General features: G+C 39.9%; 2 protein-coding genes across 11 annotated transcripts in view; one reads left to right on the top strand and one right to left on the bottom strand.

Annotated features, from left to right (window-relative positions):
* CCDC73 (coiled-coil domain containing 73) overlaps positions 1-2,831 on the top strand; it is a 151,568-nt gene extending 148,737 nt beyond the window's left edge. For all 10 annotated transcript variants that reach the window (XM_070274984.1, XM_070274993.1, XM_070274991.1 and 7 more), the window contains one exon: positions 1,979-2,831. In XM_070274984.1, the coding sequence (XP_070131085.1) occupies positions 1,979-2,185 (207 nt within the window). In that variant the 3' untranslated portion in view covers positions 2,186-2,831. The remainder of the gene's footprint in view (positions 1-1,978) is intronic.
* EIF3M (eukaryotic translation initiation factor 3 subunit M) lies at positions 1,180-18,787 on the bottom strand. The gene is made up of 11 exons (XM_023646216.2): positions 18,655-18,787; positions 16,984-17,116; positions 15,882-16,020; positions 15,457-15,580; positions 15,204-15,298; positions 10,413-10,496; positions 9,372-9,471; positions 8,664-8,745; positions 4,222-4,365; positions 3,249-3,309; positions 1,180-2,787 (listed from the first exon to the last, which is right to left on the bottom strand). The coding sequence occupies exons 1-11, from the start codon at positions 18,694-18,696 to the stop codon at positions 2,667-2,669; spliced, it is 1,125 nt and encodes a 374-aa protein (XP_023501984.1). The 5' UTR covers positions 18,697-18,787; the 3' UTR covers positions 1,180-2,666.
* Positions 18,788-20,463: the final 1,676 nt, after the last annotated feature.

The following is a 20,463-nucleotide window of genomic DNA, read 5'->3' as shown; positions in this document are numbered from 1 at the left end:
CAGGACCATTAAATCATACACATCATCAAACATTTTACTTCAATATCTGTAGCAATGTTGATTTAGATTTCACATATTTCTCAGGACTGGATGGACGATTTACACTCATTTTGGCCCTGTGAGCTAAATGAGTTATGTTGAACACACTTATATGCCAGACATTATCAGAAATAGACATTTATACATATTTTTATCCATTACCAGTTACTCTTTACAACAGTAGTTACAAAAAGCATTTTGTAACTAAAAGGAGCTGATGAGAAAACTGAGGCCCACAAAAGTCAAGTGACTTGCCTGAGGTCTCATGGTGGTCCCATGCTGATACTTGTTTTCACCTCTATGATTTCATAAGCACACAGCAATCAGACAGACAGATATGAGCACAAGATCACCCGAAGGATCAGGGGCTAAGACTTTGAGGGGATGGTGGCTGACTGTAGAATTCTCAAGAGCCACACAGAGCAGTCCAAAAGGAGTAATTCTTAGGGAACTGAGATTAAATGTAAACACTTGAGCCCATTTAAAAAATTACTACTAGATAATCTCACTTGGAAAACGACATTCTTAGCAATATGTCACTCTTACCAGTGAAACCAGAAAAGAGTTTAATGTAAGACAGTACTCAAAGATCTTCACAAAGATTTATAAACAAATGATATTCCTAACAGTCTAATTTAAACAACAAATGTTTTCTAACAACTTTAAATGTCCAACAAATATATTCAATTACAGAACATGTCAGAGCCATGTTTTTAAGACTTTTAGAAATAGAGGGAAATGCTAAAAATGTTTTTAACACAGCATAGATGATATATGATTCAATTTTTTTGAGAAAGTGTGTGTGTCTGTGTGTGTGTGTGTGTGTGTATATATATATATATATATATATATTAAATATCCTGGTCTCTTCTATATATAGAAGAGACCAGGATATTTAATCAAAATGTTTAGTGGTGGTTGATATCTTGGGTAATTTTAATGCAATTCTTATTCTGTTGCATATTTCTAAAATATATTCACTTTTAACAGAAGATTTTATCTGGGAATGTATCTCAGAAAATCATGAAAGACTTTTTTTCAAGAAATTAACTTACTTTTGATAGAGATAAATTAGAAATCAATGTTCAATAATAAATTATCACACATCCATAAAAGGAAGTATTTTGCAGCCACTGACAATTGTTTGTAAGAAATTTTAATGACCTAGAAAACAGCTCACACAAGGAAAAGCCAAGATATGAAATTCTACAGAATGAGTATATATGCTAAAAATAGAAAAAAGCGACTAGCAGCAAACAATAACAAAATGTTGACAGGTCTCTCTGGATAGTGGATTACTAGTAAGTTTTAGTTTCTTTATACTTTTCTCCATTTTCTAAATTTTATCATCAGAAAAGAAACCTTGAAATGAAAAAACAACACAGTATTTTAAGTATGACCCAATGCAGTGCCTTGGAAACATGCCAACTTCCAAATACCTCATTGTTCTTCCTGTTTCTCCAACAATGCTACTCTGAAGCATGAGCGGAAACATGAAGTAAAAGGTAGTTTTTATGTGGCAGTTTACTTCCGTTAGCATTTTTAGTTTTCCCCTGGCTCTGACAGAAGATACAAAACATAGACATGTTTGGGAAGGGAAGGGAGTAGAAGACAAAACAGATTTTTATCTGCACTGTTTAAATATCTTTTCTTTCAATGTAAGCTCAAGACCTTTTAGAAAAATGTTTGTGGTATCCCTGGAATATATTAGGGATCTTGAATAGCTACTAAATAAACCTACAAATTCAATTCACATTTTATAGTTTTTTGGTGCCAAAATTACTAAGATAGTTGTTGGGAATTAGCCAAGAAAATGGTGGCTTTATCACATACTCATACTTACAAAGGCTTAAGGATTTTCTTTAAACTCTTTTGGTTGATGACTATTTTAGAAAGTGAGTAATAATTTCAATGGTAAAACAAGTTTGATCTTTCCTAGGTGAAAACAAAGCCTCTGAAATCAACTCTGCTACAAAGCCATTTCCAGGCAATCAAGATTAAAGATACTGATTCTGCTAGTGAAGATGACTGGCAGAGCTTGATAACAAATCAAATAAACAAAATAGAAAAGTTCCTAAGCTTAGAAAACGAAAACCAACCTAAAAAAAGAAAAGCAGAAGAGATGTTGGAAAAAACAACAGATTAAAATAATGCTTTGATAAATGCTTTCAGTGGTGAACTGATTTAATAGAAATACTGATGTGGTTTTGACTAGAAAATGACTTTTACATCCTAAGCTTTACATGTGTACTTACTGTTCCAGCTTTTTCTGATGTAAGAATTATATTACTATGTTTTCACTCAGCAAATGCTTCATTTAAGATAGCTAAGATGACAAAGTTTGCTGTTAGCATCTAATACCCCTTAATTAAATGTCTTTCCTCCATATAGCCTTTCATCAGAGTTCTTTTTGTACCTTCAAAACCTTTCCTTACAGAATACAACTTACCTATTATACAAGATAGACACTGACCCCTCTGTAATTTATTACTTTGTATCCTCTGAAGACTGACTTCTTTTAAATTTGAGACAATAAATGTCCAGAATGTAGTCAAATTTCAGTTTATAATGTTTTACTATGATTTAGATCTTTTTCCAAAAGGAACAAAATGATATAGCATAAAGATTCAGGTATCAGAAAGACTCAAAAGGCTGTTTTTCACTTTGTTCAAGTTTTGTTTCCAGGCATTAAGTGTGTCATACAGTTGTTGCCATTGCTGTTTTCCAAATGTCCGATGTGTGCTATGACTAAAAAATCGAGAAATTAAAAACAAAGTTACTAGTCAACCTTCTATCCTCTGGTATTCTTTCACAATGCTACACTCTTGTATCTAGTTAAAAGCAAGGTTAAATATACATAAAAGACATAATTTAGAATTTTAAAAGAAGAATTAGAAGCTTATGTTTTGTAAAAATCTTTACCATATTGGTCTCAAACCTTCTATTTACCCGAACTACATAAACCAGACACAAAAGTCATTAGTATTCCAGCCAATGCTAAGCCATTAAATGAAATGTGCTGGAAAATAGGACTCTTTCATTAAATAAGCTAATCACATTCAGTCTGAACTTTAATAAAATTATGATAAATAGTTGCTATTTACAGTCAACTGATAAGAATACCACCTTGGTTCTCTAAACATTTAAGTGAAATAATCAGAAAAAACTAAATTGTCTACAAAATGCTGCAAAGTATTAAAATGTCTTACCTGACAACAACTTTTCTCTGGGTCTGATCAATTTTGCAATAGACCATCTTAGTTCTTACCGCTGAAAAAAGATGTTTTACAAGATGTGTTACATGGAAAATTCCCAAGAAAAACAGGCTAATATATAGGTGTTTCTAAAGAAACTGACCAAGTAGCAGTTTTCTAATATTTTACAAACTAGCTCTTTGAATCTAATAACAAGCACAGCAATATGATTTAACCAAGAGGAAGGTCATATATTGTCCTCTGACTGCTGGGCCAGTCTATCTAAATATCACACAGTTTTCATGAAGAATTCCAGGTGTTCTCCCCTACAATCACATATGGAAAGGAAAACTAGTTTCCTAATAAGGTATTACTTCTTTATAGGACTGTTTGAGACTTAGAACATTAGAAAGAAACCATGTCAACGGTTCTATACATTTTATTAATCTTAATTAAATCTATCCAACTTTCAAACATAAAAAGCTCAGAAAAAATTCCTGATTATCAGTTAAATCACCTTATAACGCAAATGTTGGGGAAGAAAGTTGTTTCTAGGCCAATCATAAAAACTGATAATGATTAATGTTTGCAGATCATTTACTACATGCAGGCACTGGGCTAAGTACTTCATTTAATCCTCACAACCACAAATTAACCCCCACATCCCTTTTTCACAGGAGAAGACCTGGTCTCAAACCCAAGTCTGACACTAAAACCTAGGTGCTTAACTACTATGGTTTACTGCCTAAAGGGCTTTGTTCTATATGATTTCAAGGGACAGAACATACACCCAAAAGCCCACAGTGATTTATAATTCCATTGAATTTTCACTCTATTACAAATATAATCTGCAGAACTACTAAACATACACATTTGCTACAAAAGAATCCAGCTTTGTTGGCATAAGGCTCATTTTCAAGATTAAAACTCTTCTGTTCCATAGGGTAGAAGAGAAACTCTAGAAAAGAAAGCATTCTAATTGTCTTACCATCAATAACAAATGCTTCAACATCATCAGCTCCGATCTGAAGTTCCTGCTGCATTGTGTCGAAAGAAATTTCTTTATTTTCCACTGCCATTCCCATAAAAGTAAGCAGTCTCATTTTTGCCATGTTCTGTTCATGTAACAGACCTGAATAACACAAAAGTCAAGCCTGGTGAGTATACATGCTAATAAAAGACCCGCACGTTACAACTCGTGTAAATGTGGAAATCACTCTTTGAGCACTGTTTACAGAGGAATTTTGATAAAGCCACTTATGTTTGCAAACCATAAACTGACCCCTAATTAAACTATGGAGTGTTTCAAATCATTTCTCTAGAACTACATTTCTTCATTACTATAGTCCCACAGGTGATAGGTTCAAAGAATGGCCTATAAAACAGTATTTTTAGGCCCTAAACATTTCGTACATCTTTCACGTTTTATATTTATACATTTTAGCAGATAAAATGTACAAAGTACATTTCATAAGAACATTTTTATTTAACTGAATTACTGAAGCTTACTTTTACTAATAGATCTCCAGTGAAACACAGAATTCCTTATTTACTTACTATTTGTTCTGTGTCAGTATTACTGGTAAAGTTTAAAAACACTTTCATATACAATCAGTTACAAAAGCACTGCGTTTCCCTTCAGGTAACTCTGGATTAAAATGATTTGTGCTATGGGGGCCAGCCCTGGGGCATAGTGGTCAAGTCCAGTGCGCTCTGCTTTGCCATCTGGGTTTGCATCTCAGGCACAGACCTACACCACTCATCAGCCATGCTGTGGCGGCATCCCACATACAAAACAGAGGAAGACTGGCACAGATGTTAGCTCAGGGCTAATCTTCCTCAAGGAAGAAAAAGAAAAAGAAAAAAGATTAGTACTAGATAAATAATACCATTAACAGTGGTACTTGTTATTTATAAGGCAAAAGTAGAAAACTGTACAAATAATGCAAACTTTGCCTTCTGATTTGTAATGAACCATGCTATTAGAATTACTCAGATCTAAATTGTTAGACCTAAAAGGAAACTTAAACTACCTTGTCCTGATCCTTTCACTTTAAAACACAATAAAACTGAAGAGCAAAGAAGACTCAGTGAGAAAGTGGGAGTACTAGGCCTAGAAAATAGGTTCATTTATAAAATAAATGACTAGAAATACAAATAAATACAAATCCTGAATATCCAAATTATTACCCATTCCTAAGTAGAAGCTGAATTATAACACATTATACATATTGATTCAATGCTAACTTATTAAAGTTTCTAATAATCTAGCATCACATGGTCCTTTTCTCTGAACTTTCAAATTATGTAAACTCAAATGATTGATCACATGCCCTCTAATAATTAAGAGATTACGTCTGTAGTGTTAAAGTTCTAAGCCTTCCATGAATAAATGTGAAATTTAAAACATATATTAGCAGAAGACTAGGGAAGCCCATTAATATAGGACATAATCATCTGTTAATTACCTATAATTATGATGCAGGCTTTCTATCTGGCACAGATTCAACAAAAACATGCTCATCATAACTCAAATGAATGAGGTACCCAAGTAAGGACTGCTACTCTGATTTAATGGAAATCTACAAGCATCAAAAAATCAATTAGTGCACATTAACCCTAATTAACAAATGCAAATTAGATACTGATTAACTTTCTGAAGCAAGAAGGTAGCAACTGGATCACACCAGATGACATCGGGACATGTAGGGCAATTCAGTTGACACAAGATAATGCTACCACTGGCCCAAGTTGTCACTGTTAATAAAACAATGTGTTTTGATAAACCGATGACACCTGTGGAATCTATACATTGGTAACTATACTTTCAGATGTAATAAATAATACATCTAAAACCAAAAGTATACACATTTAAACAGCTGTTGTCCCCAAAGCATGTTTTATAAGCAAATTTCTAATAAAAGATTGCTAATTTGCATAGATGTTCAAGAAACAAAACACAGAACAGGGAATCTGACTTCCAGTTGGCACAATAAATTAGGAATATTATGTTTTTCCTATCCCAGAGAACAAATACTAAAGATTTTTTTCCTCAATATTTGCAAATACAAGAAAATTCCTTAACATTTCCAGTTCTACAGGCAGATACAGTTCTATTTCAATATGATAAAATGATGGAAACTCCTATAATTTCTAAGATCTAATTAAAAATGTCCTTGAAATTAAATTTATTTTACTGCTACTCTTTGAGTATTACAAGCTTACCATAAATCAAAATACTTATCAGAGGAATGAAGATTCTTTCTAGAATGAATTATGTAAAACCATTATCTATCTTACATGTGGAAACCTGCATTTAAAAACATTTCAAATTGATGTTTAAAGTCACTACTTTAAAACAAAGAACCAAACTTAAAGCCTTGAGGACTCTTGTTCTCAAAATCAAACTATTAAACCCGTGAAGCAGGAGTTAAAGACTTGCAGGAAGCTGTGCTTTGTTTTATGAAAGTAGAACATTACCTTCAAAGAGGAAGTCACAGTGTTCTGTGTCATATTTCAATTTTAAAGTTATAAAAAAATCTAATTTTATGGAAACATTTATTCATTACTAATATGTCAAAACCTTAATGCAGTAATAAAAAAATGTGCATCATTGAGCAATTTCTGCATTGTCACTGACCCCTGTCTTAAAGTGCTGCAATATAGGAAACGTAATTTTAATGCACGCAATAGCTTATGAACCAGTGCTCCTTTGAAACAGTCAATTACACATCAATGGGGGAGTGTCAAAGTGTTAATTACTACTCCTTTTTCCTTGGTGCGTAAATAAAGAGGTTGCTGACATTAACATTCCATCACATAGCTTCATGCCACAAAACAAATTAACTGGGACAGAATGCGGTTTTCTGGGTCTAGTGCACCTGGCAAGGCATTCTACACAAACACACTTGCATCTCCTTTATCTCAGTGTATTTCAAATGCCTTATTATGTTCACAATAATTCCATCTTCCCCAATTCCAATGGCCGCACAAAATTTACAGGTGACAGGAATTAATGATTACCAAATTGAGGACTAATAGTATAATCAAAGTAGATTATAAATGTATTCTTTATCTACACCTCAACCAAGAAGACTAACAATTCAAATTTAATATGGAAAATACAACCAACCTCTAATGTATTTTGATTACTGCCTAGTAGGAAAACAAAGCACTTTAGTTTCATATTTGACTTCACTCTCAAAAAACTTTTTTTAGAACAATTCAAACCTGTTCAACTATAGATTTTCTATGTGCTCTGGAAGGAAAATACTCAATATAAGGAGTTTGTTCAATGAGGATAAGTAAGACTCAGTTCAATTTAGCAAACATTCACCGAGCTCTGATGCTCTAGAAAGAAAACTCAAAGACAAAAATCACAAAGCTAAGACTTACTGCGCTGTCTGCAGCAGACTGTAGTGAGGGAAGTTGCTCCTATCACGTAAAATCACTACAACTCCATTTCTAATTCCATCTACAGCTTCACTTGGATCTGCTTAGCAATACTGTATACTTCTATAATTTGTTAATGGGGGAAGGGAGGGGCACCAAGCAGAAAATACTGTATTAGAGGGAAAAAAACTATTTCTGTTACAGTTACATGACTATGGCTTAAAAAAAAAAAAGCACCACAAATATAAATCATGCATCTAAGGAATAAGGCCTTTTACAAAGAAACAATTTTATTTTAAACAATAATGTTTAGCTTAATAAAAGTACCTTTAATCATCCAATTTTGTCAACTCTTAAAATGAGTACAGGGGTGACTGTGTAATGACGTTTTGGTCAACAATGGGCCGCAGAGACAAAGGTGGTCCCATGACATCAGTACCATATAGCCTAGGTGTGCTGTAGGCTGTAGCACCTAGGTCTGTTAAGTGTGCACCACAATGTTCACACAACGACAAAATCGCCTAACAACGCGTTCTCAGAACACATTCCTGTCATTAAGCAACTGTACTTCCAAAAATCTCCATTATGATCAAAGTAATGGTGATCCTTTAAGGTGCTTTTCTGCTCCATCCCCCATTCCGAAGTTTTAAAGACACAACATATCAATGGAATTATTTCTATCCAAATCCCTTCTCAGCACCTGCTTCTTGCTAGAACTTTACCTCGAGAATCATGTAGAGCAGAGCTGGCAGGGCCTGAAGTCAAGAAGCTCTTACACAGGGGAAAAATGCCCAGGTTTTCTGACTCCTAGCTTCATGCTTTCCATCACAAACACTCCCTCCAATACCCTCTTGGGTTCATTCTGAGTCATCTTTTTGATTGTCTGCCTGTGTCTGCTGCTGTGCCATCATACACCGGTCAGGGTAATCTATACACAAGGCCACAACTGTGTTTGCTGTACCCCCTAGTACGTGATAGTTCTGGAGGAGCACGACCCCGCCCTCTCTGCCCCTCCAAAGAAGAAACCCCACAACTTACCAAGTGAGTCAATGAAGTCCTTATTATTCTGATAAAACTTGACATATGAGGCCAATTTAGCACTCACGAAAATGGTTAAAAGCTATACAGATAGACACAAAAAAATAAACATACCATATTCAATACAGAATTAATATTTACACTCAAGACATTTTTAAGACAGTGACTCTGGGCAATAAAACTCTCTACATTTCTTTCATTGCAGAAATTTCAATCTGTTTGCTCAAATCATCATCTAAACCATTTGCTTTCACAAGACTGACTTAGATCACAGAGTCAGTAAATACAGTGAGTTCTAAATGATCTACTCCAAAAGATGGTGGTAATGGCATAGTACAAAAGGAAAGTCATCCAAAATCTATTTAGGTTGGCACTTGAAAAGTGCATTCATGTGTTTTTAAATATCAGATTTAGCTTCCTCACTGGGGCTAGCTAACACTACACACTCAAGTGGAATCTGTACTAAGTTCCTAACGGCCAGGCAGGCATGCAGATGAAGGCAAGGGAGACAGAACGAGCGTGTGTCCAGTGGCTGGAGAAAAGGTCGCCCTAATTTTCAGTCTGTTTCTGATACAAAAAGAACAAACAGTTCTCTTTCCAGATCTCTCTAATAGTCATGTTCATTAACACAAAGAAAAAAGAGTTCCCCTTTAGTATGTTAGATTTAGGAAAAGAGAACATTTCTCACATTAAGGATAAACTACTTACATCATGAATGAGCTCGCCTTCCAAAAACTTGACAGGTTTCAAAGTAAGAAGATGGTCAAAAAGAAATGCATTTGGATCTTTCAGTGCTCGTACAATACACCTTAATTGGAAAACAAAAATCCAAGCTCAGTCTTGAAATTCAGGTAATTTTCAGACTGCAAAATACATTTAATTCAGTAAAATATCTAAGAGTTCAATATACACAACATAAAAAAAAGCTATGGATTGGAATTGAAACAAGCCAATAAATCAATTTACCAGATATATCTGCTTTAACAAAATAACAAAATAGCTGTAGACAAAAACATAGCTGGAGAGAAAGCACCACCAAAGGAATCAAAGAACAAAGACAACAGCAGCAGCATCTAGAATGCACCAGACACGGAGGTGAGCGCTCACCCGCACCATCTCATTTAACCCGCAGACACCCAGACACACAGTATTACCATGCTCTAGAAGTTTACTAGTGATGAAGCTCAGAGAGAACTTGCCCAATACGTGCTAATTAAGTGGTGCAGGTGAACACAGGCAGTCTGACCAGAGTCAAAGATCTTGTCCTCTCACTACCCTTTCTACCAAACCCTGTCATGGACAGTTCCCCGTGAAGCCATAACCCTAAAGAAGTTACCATAATTTCCATTTCACAGATTTAAAAAACTGATTCTACTCTTATTGTTACTAAGTAGACCTGGGACTGTTTGAAGACATTATTCTCATTAGCAATGGGCTAATTTTGAGCAAGCCCCCACTGTTCTTCATCTACACACCTTAACACTACGGTAAAACCAACCCGAGATCAGGGTCTGCCTCACGTTGGCATTATCACCCCGTACCAGCAATACCTCAAACGGTAAACACATTATGGCTATTTCACAGGCTCTACGGTTCTTCGAGTATCAAATCCTGAGTTTTAATATCCATCTCAAAACCACCACAGAGCACACAGCATCAAATGGCTTTGGATCACTGGTGGACGTGAGCACAACTTCAGCTCTCTGAATGAATACTCAGCTGTCATTAGCAAAGCGCATTTAACGTTACCTGTGGGCATCAACTCGAGCCTGGGAAGCATTGTCCTCCGTGTAACTTCCTAGCAATTCCACCATGACTTTTGAAGCGGCATCACTAAAAAGAAATACTGCTTTAGGAATTTCAGAATATCATTATTACCTTTGATTCATTCAAAAACATTACACTAAGTGTCCAGTACTGTGCTAATGATATATCCAACGGTGACCAACAGAGACATGGTCCCTGCTCTATGGGAAAAGTCATGGAACTTTCCTTCCAGTAGGAAAGACAGATAACTAAGGAAATAAATCAACCAACAGCAAGCACCATGAAGGATGGTGAGGTAACAGAGTTACAAGAGCAGAGACTGGAAAGAGAAGGTTATTTCAGAGAACCAGCAAGGAAAGTGTCTCTCTGAAGAAATGGCATGGGGCTGAGATCTAAAGGATGTAACACAACCAGCCATGAAAAGTGCTGGGGGTGGAAGGTGGGGGCTGGACTGCTGTCCAGGCAGACGGAAGACCAGGTACAAAGACTCGAGGTGGGAGAAAAGTTGTGTGTCCCCAAAACTGTTAGGACAGTGCAGCTGAAGCTGAACCAACACCAAATAGTTACATAACTTCACTAAAGATATCTCTCCAATTAAATTATCCTTAAAGTTATGTAACCAACTTTAACTGTAACAAAAAGCACAAAGTAATTAATACTCATTCAATTTGAACTCTTAGAAAATGTTTATTTTCACCCTTCATTTCTTCCTTTAAACTGATGAATCTTCAGCTAGTTATAGAAAGCTTTGCTAAGTAAGAGACAGGTTTTTTTTTCTTTTTCTAAGAATAGTTTTTTTCCCCCATATCTGGATTCAACCCAGGTAAAATCAGTAAGAGCCCTACCACTTATTTTAAAAACTTAAAGTTTTCTAAAACTTACTACAAAACTAAGGTTTACCAAAATGTATAAATATAATTATAGGAGTGGTAATACAGTATAGTGATACAACTAAGAATTCAAAGAAAAATTTTAAAGGAAAACTATGTTTTACTCATTGTTAATTACTTTGTGTCACACGTCAAGCACAGGTTCATTTCATTCTCCAGTTTTAGCAGCCACAGTATACTTTAATCTAGTTCCTCTTATCAGCTAAAGAAATCCGAATTCACAAAGATCAGATAAAATAACCCACGTAAAGTGCGCAGTATCTGACAGATAAGGGCTCAAGAAAACGTTCACAATTCGCTCTCATCAACCACCAATATAAACAAAGTCATTAAGAAGTACCTATAAACCTAAGAATTCTTGCTCAAAGGGCAAGGCCAATCTCAGAATTCAATTTAGAAGCAGGAAAAAAACCATACATTTTCTGTGTAGTAGGCAAAAACCAAATCTTAAGATTTAAATCAGCAGCATGACAGAAATTTCGTGTTTATATAACCATCCTTGTCTAGTTCCCTAAGTGAGGGCAGCATTTATCCATTCACGTGCCCAACCCCTTGGGAAGATGATGGCTGACAGACAGGTTCCTGGTCTTCACTGAGCCTATGTCACAGACATCTTAACAAATGGTGCCAGGGGCCACGACAAAGGCAGAGGGTGCTGTGAAAGGCAGGCATCAACCTTAAGATGGGAGGAAAGTTTCAGGCAGAGAAGCAGCTGGGCGTAGGTCTAGACCAAGGGGAGGCACACATTCTAAAAAGGGCCTAACTATTTTAGGCTTTGCAGGCCCTCTGGTCTCTGCTGCAACTACTCAAGTCTTGGCAAAGGCAGACAGACAATACGTAAATAAGTAAGCATGGCTGTGTTCCAACAAAATTTTACGGACGCTGAAATGTGAATTTCATGTAATGTTCATGTCACAAAATACTCTTCCTTTGATTTTTTCCTCAGTCATGTAAAAATGCAAAAACCATTCTTAGCTTGTGGGCCATACAGAACAGGTGCCGGCTGCTGCTCTAGACTTGAAGAGCACAGTGCTTCTGCAGTGACAGAGGTTCACTGTGTCCTGATGTGACAATCCAGAGGAAGGGTACGTGTGAGCGAGCAACAGAAACGGAGGGAGGGAATACCCATACAAACAAAGCAAAGTTTTGTAGTTTGTCACTGCACCACACAGAAACAGCAAGATGAAGATCAGCACATTCACAGGCCTGTGCTACAGCAGCAGGGAGGGTCCATGTCAGAAAGCTACTTAATGCCACACTCAGAATTCTGTACTGTGTCCTGAAGAAAATGAAAACCTAACAAATGACACGCTGAAACTTTTGTTTCACAAAATCATTGTGGTTGCAGATTGGAAAGAATAAACAGATCATTTTAAGATGTGTTGCTTGGAAACAGACTAATTTAGAGGGAGAAAATGATCAATTCATTTGGTCACATTGAGTTTCAGGCATGTATGGAGCACATTCAAGTAGAAACAGGTAAAAAGCAGTTAGACATTAAGACCTGAAGCTCAGGAGAGAAGCATGAGCTAGAGACATGGATTTTCCTTCAGGAAATGACAGAAGCCATGGGAAGAGATGACACGATCCAGGAGAGGAAACAGAAGGAGAAAAAGGTCCTCGGCCCAATTTTTGAGTAGTACCAGCATTTAAAGGAGCAGAGAGTCATTTACAAAGGTGTCTGAGAAGGAGCTGTGCAAGCAGTTGGAAAAAAACAAGGAGGGGTGTGTCGAGAGAAGTTTCTGCGAGGGAAGGGCTAACAGTCACATGCTGCTAAGGGGTCAAAGAAGACAGTGGTCATACAGTGACCACTAGACTGCATCTGTTCTTAAAAATGAAGGAAGTGACACTCAAATACTGGAAACTAATTTTCACAACATCAGAAAACTAGGAGAAAACCAGGGATCTTATACTTGCAAAATGTTTTAAAATATTTTATCTAAAAGCTGTTGGGAAGGGCATACACTCTAGTTCCATAAACCACTTCATATTGTTTTACACGTCTGCTTCTTGTAGCCACTGTTTTTGCACCATGTTTATATTTTAGAAACAGCCATTCATCCAACAAATATATATTGACTGCCTACCAGTGTCAAGACACTGCTCTAGTACTGAACCGAAGTCCCTGCCCTCGTGAAACTTACACTAATGCGGACAGATAGATAATAAACATTAAAATATAGTCTGTCTGTTAGTAATAAGTGCAATGGAGAAATAATACCAATGAGGAAAAAAGCCATTCAAGGCTGGGGGGATATGCTACACATACAGGCAGCCAGAGAAGGCCTTTCTGATGAGGTGACAACTGAGCAGATACAAAGAAGGGAGGGAGCCACGTGGCTACTTGGGAAGCAAGCGTTCCAGGAAGAAGTGCCAGTGCCAAGCCTCTGGAGCTGGCTTTGCCTTTCACTCTGAACAAAGCCACTGGAGGGTTCTGAGGAGAGGGACACCACGATCTGACCATCCATATGAAACAGAACGTTCCGGAAGCTGTATTAAGAACCGACTGTAAGGGGCCAGGCCCAAAATGGACTGGTCGAGAGTAAGAAAAATGTAAGAAAAAACAGTAGCTTAGACCACACGGTAGCAACAGAAGCAGGGAGAAGATGGCCTGACTTCAGAATTATCAGAGCTGACAGGACGGGCTGTTGAATAGACATGGGGTAGGAGACGAGAGAGAGAACCCCAGGTCTTATTTTTGAGCAACAGGAAATACAGAAATGGCATTTCTTGAGTTGGAGAAAACAGAAGGAAGAGCAGATTTAGAAGGAAAAATCAATGATTCACTTTTCCAGATGTCAAGTTTGAAATGCCTTTTGAACATCTGAATGGAGATGTTAAACAGGAATAGATATTTGCAGTCCAGAGGAGAAATACGGGAGACAAAGATGTGAAAATCACCAGCAGACATATGGCATGTAGAGGCCTGAGACCAACGATGGCAGGCAGGCAGAGGTGGCGCTCACCCAGGCGCCCTGGGAGCATCTGGACGTGCACAGGAGCTGCTACGACGGCTCTGACGACGGGAAAGCTCTGTGGCATTTGAGTAAGTGAGGCCACGGACGCTGAGTGTCCTGCAGTGAACCTAAGAGTCTAGCAACACAAAGAATCGTCCCACCCAAGATGCAATAGGCACTCAGCCTCCCTCACAATCAACATCATTTTATTTAACTTACTAATCTTGTTGATCCTCTGTCACGTATCAAACACCGCAGCACTGAAAGCCAGTATAAAAATTGTGCAATAAAACTAAACTGAAGACTGATTACTTTTTCTAAAAGTTTTTAACCATTACGGGAAGAGAGAAATTGAAAAGCTAGGTCAAAAAGGTAGGATTGTCTCTTAACACTAAGAACGGGGCCAAACCTCTCGTTCAGTGGGCATCCTGAACTGGGTATAGAGAAGAATCAACACTTTGGGATGAAGTTGCTGGGCTAAATACAAGCCTTAGAACCCAAGGCCTTGCAGAAGCCCCATAGGTACTCATTTACCACAGTCTCTTGCAAGTTTCGCCTCAGGGGTACAGTCTATTACAGAACAAAGACACTTCCACTGCTTGGCCCTCACCACCATTAAGCAAAAGTGGCGGCACTCCTGAGCTAGGACGCCAAGCACCATTAAACAACTCAGTCTAATCTTACACACAGCTTTGGGATTAACAGTTGTTACCATTTTTAGAACAAGAGCAAGTTTTGCTTTTCAAAAAGTTTAAAGATGGGGAGAAACTATTTTAAACTTTGCAATTATCTTAACTCAGTAGGCAGAATTTACAGGAATAGATTTATAGCAGCCCCGTGGAGAACTAAGGAGAGAATCAGTCACCCTGCTTGTCTTTAAACACAGCCTCCACCCCTTAGGGTGCCTGCTCATTAATTCTGAATACCTTTTCTTACAATCCACAAGCGCCTCATAAAGGAGCCTTAAAAGGGTGTGTTTCTTTTCAGTAGTGAGGTTCCAGTCAGAAATCCATTTTCTAACCTACGATGAGATTGACAAAAAGAGGAAATTTAGTGACAGAGCTGAACATATTTTCACAATTTAACAGATTATATTTAGAACACACATTTGCTACTTATTTTAGTCATGATATAAAAGTGCACCTTTTAGAAGCAGAATAAGTATTCCACATAACTCACTTGATCCAGCTCAGTTGGAATATACTGGATGGCCCCACAAGATGCTGCCACTTTAATGAGGCTGCAGTAGACTGTGTATCGCACAGGAGTATTCTTATCCATCCCATGGAAAAGGTTGCTTAGCCTGATTAACAAACAAACAATAAAACAATTTTTGAGATCAGTAACTATGGTGATTAATTTGAGCTTATCTGTTCTCACAACAAACCTGAGACAAATACTATTAATAACTTCACATTACAAACACGTTCGTTACAAGGAGAGAACTGGGGTACAGAAAGGTTAAGTGACTTGTCCAAGATCACACAGCTAATAAGAGCCATAGTAGACAGTCGAGTTCCAGAATTCTTGCTTTTAACCATTAAATGACAGTGACATGAAAAGAACCCCTTGAAAAACTGAACCTCTTTCAATTCTTAACTTACAATTGCAGTCTCAGAGAGGGGCGTTCACCTTCCCGAAACTTGACCAGCTTTTCACACAGGCTTTCAATCAGAGCTTCTTGCTTATCTGGTTCCAGGATCAACAGGAGGGATACCACGCTGTTCATCACACTTTCAACATCTACCCATAAGTGCAAAACACAACAGAGATACTATAAGACTTAATGTCTTATAGTTGAATTACTTGAATACATATTTCCAGTGTTTTAAAACACCAAAGACCATTAAACAGAAACAGCTCAGAAAGATGTAATCCAGCTGCTGTAAACCAGTTCTAGAGGACACTCTTCCCTCAACAGTGTGCAGAGTACTAAGAACACGGTACACGCAAACTCAAACTAAACCAGGTCTGCTGTACAACTGACGTTCAAAAAGCAAGTTATACATTTTATTAAAGAAGAAGGAAATTATTACCTAAGATTTTGTTTTCAACTAGTAAAACTAGTTAAAGAGTGATTTACAAGTTTATATATACACTTTCAATTTTTACTAGCAAGACATTCAATTATTTGGAAGTTACTGGTTAGGTCTTAGACTAGGATGCTTTCTCAACTTAAAAAAACTCTGTACAAATAGGAAACTATTTAGAAATAAAATCTGTCAACTTTCTGGTTGGGTCACTAACTTTCAAATCTAAGATATCAATCACATGCCAAGTTTAATCTCAAATCTTAACTAGAGATTTCAGGACTCACAATTTTCAAGATTTTTCATTTTATCTCAATAAACAATCAGCCAAATAATTAAACAGCTTTTAGATTACCTGACATTATATCCCATTAGATACTAATCTAAACCTTCTAAAAAGGAAAGAAGAGCTTCATTTCTTTCCTTCAGTTTATTCTGAAATTAACAGTATTTAGCGTGTGCAACAACACAGCTGATGTAAAAAAGATGTTTTGTCAAAACAGGCTAACTTCATAGGTATAACAGATTAGAATAAACTGAAAGCACGTGCAATGATAAGATTAAACACAACAGGGCTTAAAAGTTCTAAGCTTTGAAACAAATGCAATTCACAAGAAAGCTTAAAAATTAGGTCCTTTAGATTAGTAAGAAATATTACAAAAAATTAAAAACAAACCTTTGTCATCTTCCTTCAGACATACATCACAGGCTTCAATAATCTGGGCTAAATCTACATGAAGTCCACCTTCGGAGTTCTCCTCTGAAATTTCCGCTCCCTTGGATTTCAGGTAAGCTCGAAGCTCAGCAGCCTGGTGAATCAAACAGGGTTGATATATACCTATGAAACCATGATCGACAAAACACGAGTCCTCAAGTCGTTCTGTTCTATTTCTGAAGAAACAGAACATAAATACTGAATTTAATAATGACTTTAACTTATGCTGAAGTGTCTCTCCCCGACCTCAGCCTCATCACAAGACCCAGTGGCTACACAGACCCACAGGGACCAGTGACATCCTGCCAGACTTACAGGATACAGCAAAAACTTCTCTAATATAACCTAAAGCCTTTTTCTGGGGTGGGGGCGGAACAGATCTGACTTGGTAAATTCAATTTGTTTTATTGTTGTTAAGCGTACATAAGACAGCTACATAAAAAAAGTCACAGGCATTACCTTGGCAAGAGAGTATTCATTTGTTAATTGAATATGTGAGAACCAGAGACAAACATTTTGGAAGACACAAAGATGAAAAGATGACACCTTTGAATGTTTCCTTGAATAAAATGTTTATATCAAATTGGAACTACTATGTAATTAATCTTTTAAAATGAAAATGCATATCTGGACCAGCAAGCACCTTTGGACCTATGAAAACAACTACAGCACTGCGCCCAGGTGTGCAGGCACTTCCTACTGTAATGCACATGTAATATTTAATAACCTCTTCTTTTGAGGGCCAAGTAGTCACAGCAGCCAAACAAGAATACAAATGGTATTTCAAACAATGAAATGAAGAACTGAAACAGACAAATGTAAAGATACCATTAGAAAATACACAGGTATCACATTTTCTAAACCCACAAGTAAGTCTGGCCACCTAAGAAAAATATTAACTCTGTAGATCTGATACTGCTACCCTTTCAAATAACACAGCGACTTCACGTCTGCGCTGGTACCACAAACAAGGTTTCGTTAAGACTGTCACCACATCCAGAGGACAAAAGTACCACTGCAAAGCCTCCTTCTCCAGGAAGGAAACATAACACGGTCCACAGAAAGGACATTTACTCAGTTTCTGCTGTGCAGACACAAGGCACCCTTCCTCAAGAACCATGCGATCGAATTTGTTGTTTTACCCGTCATCCTCGCAGGCCACACGCGGCCGCGGGGCGGTGCAAGCGAGGGACAGGCAGCCAGCACCCTCGGCTCCACTGCGTCACTGCCCACACAGGGAAGCCGGCCAAAGCGAAGCCCCGACGGCCCCGCGCCCGCGAGAAGCGACAGCGCCCCGGGCCCCGCCCGCGACTCTGCAGGCCGCCCGACCGCCGCCGGCTCAGCTCGACCCTCAGCTCCCGCCCGACGCGGCCCTGGGGACGAGAAGCGGCTGCGCGCCCGCACGGGAGCTCCAGCCGCGCGCCGGGTGACCCGGCCCCCGCACGACGGGGTCCCCGCCGCCCGCGGCCGCTCACAACCGCCCCGACCCTTCTCCCAACGCCGCGCCCGCCCGCGCCCGGAGCCCTGAGCCGTCCGTGACGCGGCCTGTAAGGGCCCGGCGCTGCCCGGGAACGGCCCCGCCCTCACCCCAGGCCCCAGCGCCGCCCTGGGGCCGCGCGGCCGGGCGCACACCTGGTCCTCCTCACTGATGTCGATGAAGGCCGGGACGCTCATGGCGAAGGCCAGGCCGACGACGCTCCACTCACACACCACGCCGACCGGAAAAGGAGCTGGGCTGCGAGGCGGTGCCTCACAACCGCTTCCGGGTCACCTCGCGCGGGTCATGCGGGGCGGGGTCACCGGGACAGGCCACGGGAGCCAATCCCAGCGCGCACTCTGACCGCGGCTGGGGGCGGGGCTGGGCCACGGGGGCCAATCCTGGCGCGCGCTCTGCTCCCCCCCCCCCCGGCCCCCCCGCGCCGCCGGCCGCGGCCCGTGACCTCTTCCGAGGCAGTGGTAGGGCCCGCGCGCGCCTCGTCGGCTTCTGCCCGCCACGGGCTAGGCCCCTTGGGTCAGGGATAACCGCTCGTGCCCGGAACAGGCGTTCCTCTCCGGCCACGCGCCCTCCACCGGCGGCCTCGGGCCGTCCCTGAGCCCCGGGATGCGCGTTGTCGCGAGCTCCACGGGTTTCCTCCGGGTTGTAATTTAGCCCCCTTCTCCGCCTTCGCGGCGCAGCAGCCGCAGGCAGTGTGCCCCGGGGGACGGCCTCTCCAGGAGAAGCCGCGGCCACGTCCCTGGCCCACCGCGCGCCGTCCCCGGGGTGGGGTGCGGAGGGCAGCCCGGCGGCGCGGGCGGCGCGGCCGGGGGTGGCTCCCCCTGGAAGTAGAGTCAGCTTTCCCTCGCGGCGGGCGACCGCGCCGATTGACGCCTGACGCCGCGGCGCGCGGGGGCGCAGGTGCGAAGCGCTCCTGCACGTGGCGGGGGGCCTGCGCGCGCGCCTTTCGGCGGGGGCCGCGGCCAGGTGGTGTCCGCGAGGCGGGGAGGGAACCAGGCTTGACGCGGCGGAGCGGGAGGCGCGTGGCCGGTAGGCAGGCGGGCGCGGGCGGCCGGAGGTGCGGAGAGAGCCTGGGGGCCCCGAGGGCAGGTGGAGTGTGCTGGGCGCTGGTCGGTAAACTGGCGAGGTTTACGGCACAGCAGATGCGGGGTGTGAGGAGAAAGGAACTCAAGGGGACGCTGAAGGTTTGGCCTAAATTCAACCCGACGTCCTCTAATATTCTGGGGTAGACCGTCTACTTGTAATTGCAAGTTTGTCTTTCATTTGAAAACAGGAGAAACACGAGGTCTTGATACACCCTGAGATGGCTGTTTAGGAAATTAAGTTTAAAAAAAAGAGAGAGGAAATTCAATAGTAGGGAAAAGGACAACCGTATTCTAATTCAAATTAAAAACACGAGATACCACTACACACTTACTATAAAAGCTAATTTTAAAAAACTGACATAGAATAATAAGGATGTGGAGCAACTAGAACTCTTATAAATTGCTAAGAGGGTAGTAAATTGCTAACGAATGCAAAATGGCAATGGTAATCAAGACAGTGTGGTATTGCCACCAAGATAGGTCCATCAAAGGAAGAGAATAGAAAGCTCAGAAATACACGTCAATTGATTTTTGACTAAGATGCAAAGGCAATTTAGTCTTTTAAACGTGGTGCTGGAACAATTCTATATCCATGTTTGAGAAAAATGAAACTGAATCCATACCTTCTGTATGGAAAAATTAACTTAAAATGAATCTTAGACTTAAATGTAAAATCTGAAACTATTAAACTTCTAGGAGAAAACATGGAAGAAAATTGCTATGATCTTGGGTTAGGCAAAGATTTTTTAGATACATCTCTGAAGGCGTGATCCATGAATGAAAATTAGTAGCAAATTGGACTTCCTAAAAGTTAAGAGCTTCTGCTCTGTAAATGACTGTTAAGAGAATGAAAAGACAAGC

The sequence above is a fragment of the Equus caballus genome, chromosome 7 (genome assembly GCF_041296265.1).
Source record: "Equus caballus isolate H_3958 breed thoroughbred chromosome 7, TB-T2T, whole genome shotgun sequence".
Lineage (NCBI taxonomy): Eukaryota > Metazoa > Chordata > Mammalia > Perissodactyla > Equidae > Equus > Equus caballus.
This window is presented reverse-complemented; position numbering and strand designations above follow the sequence as displayed.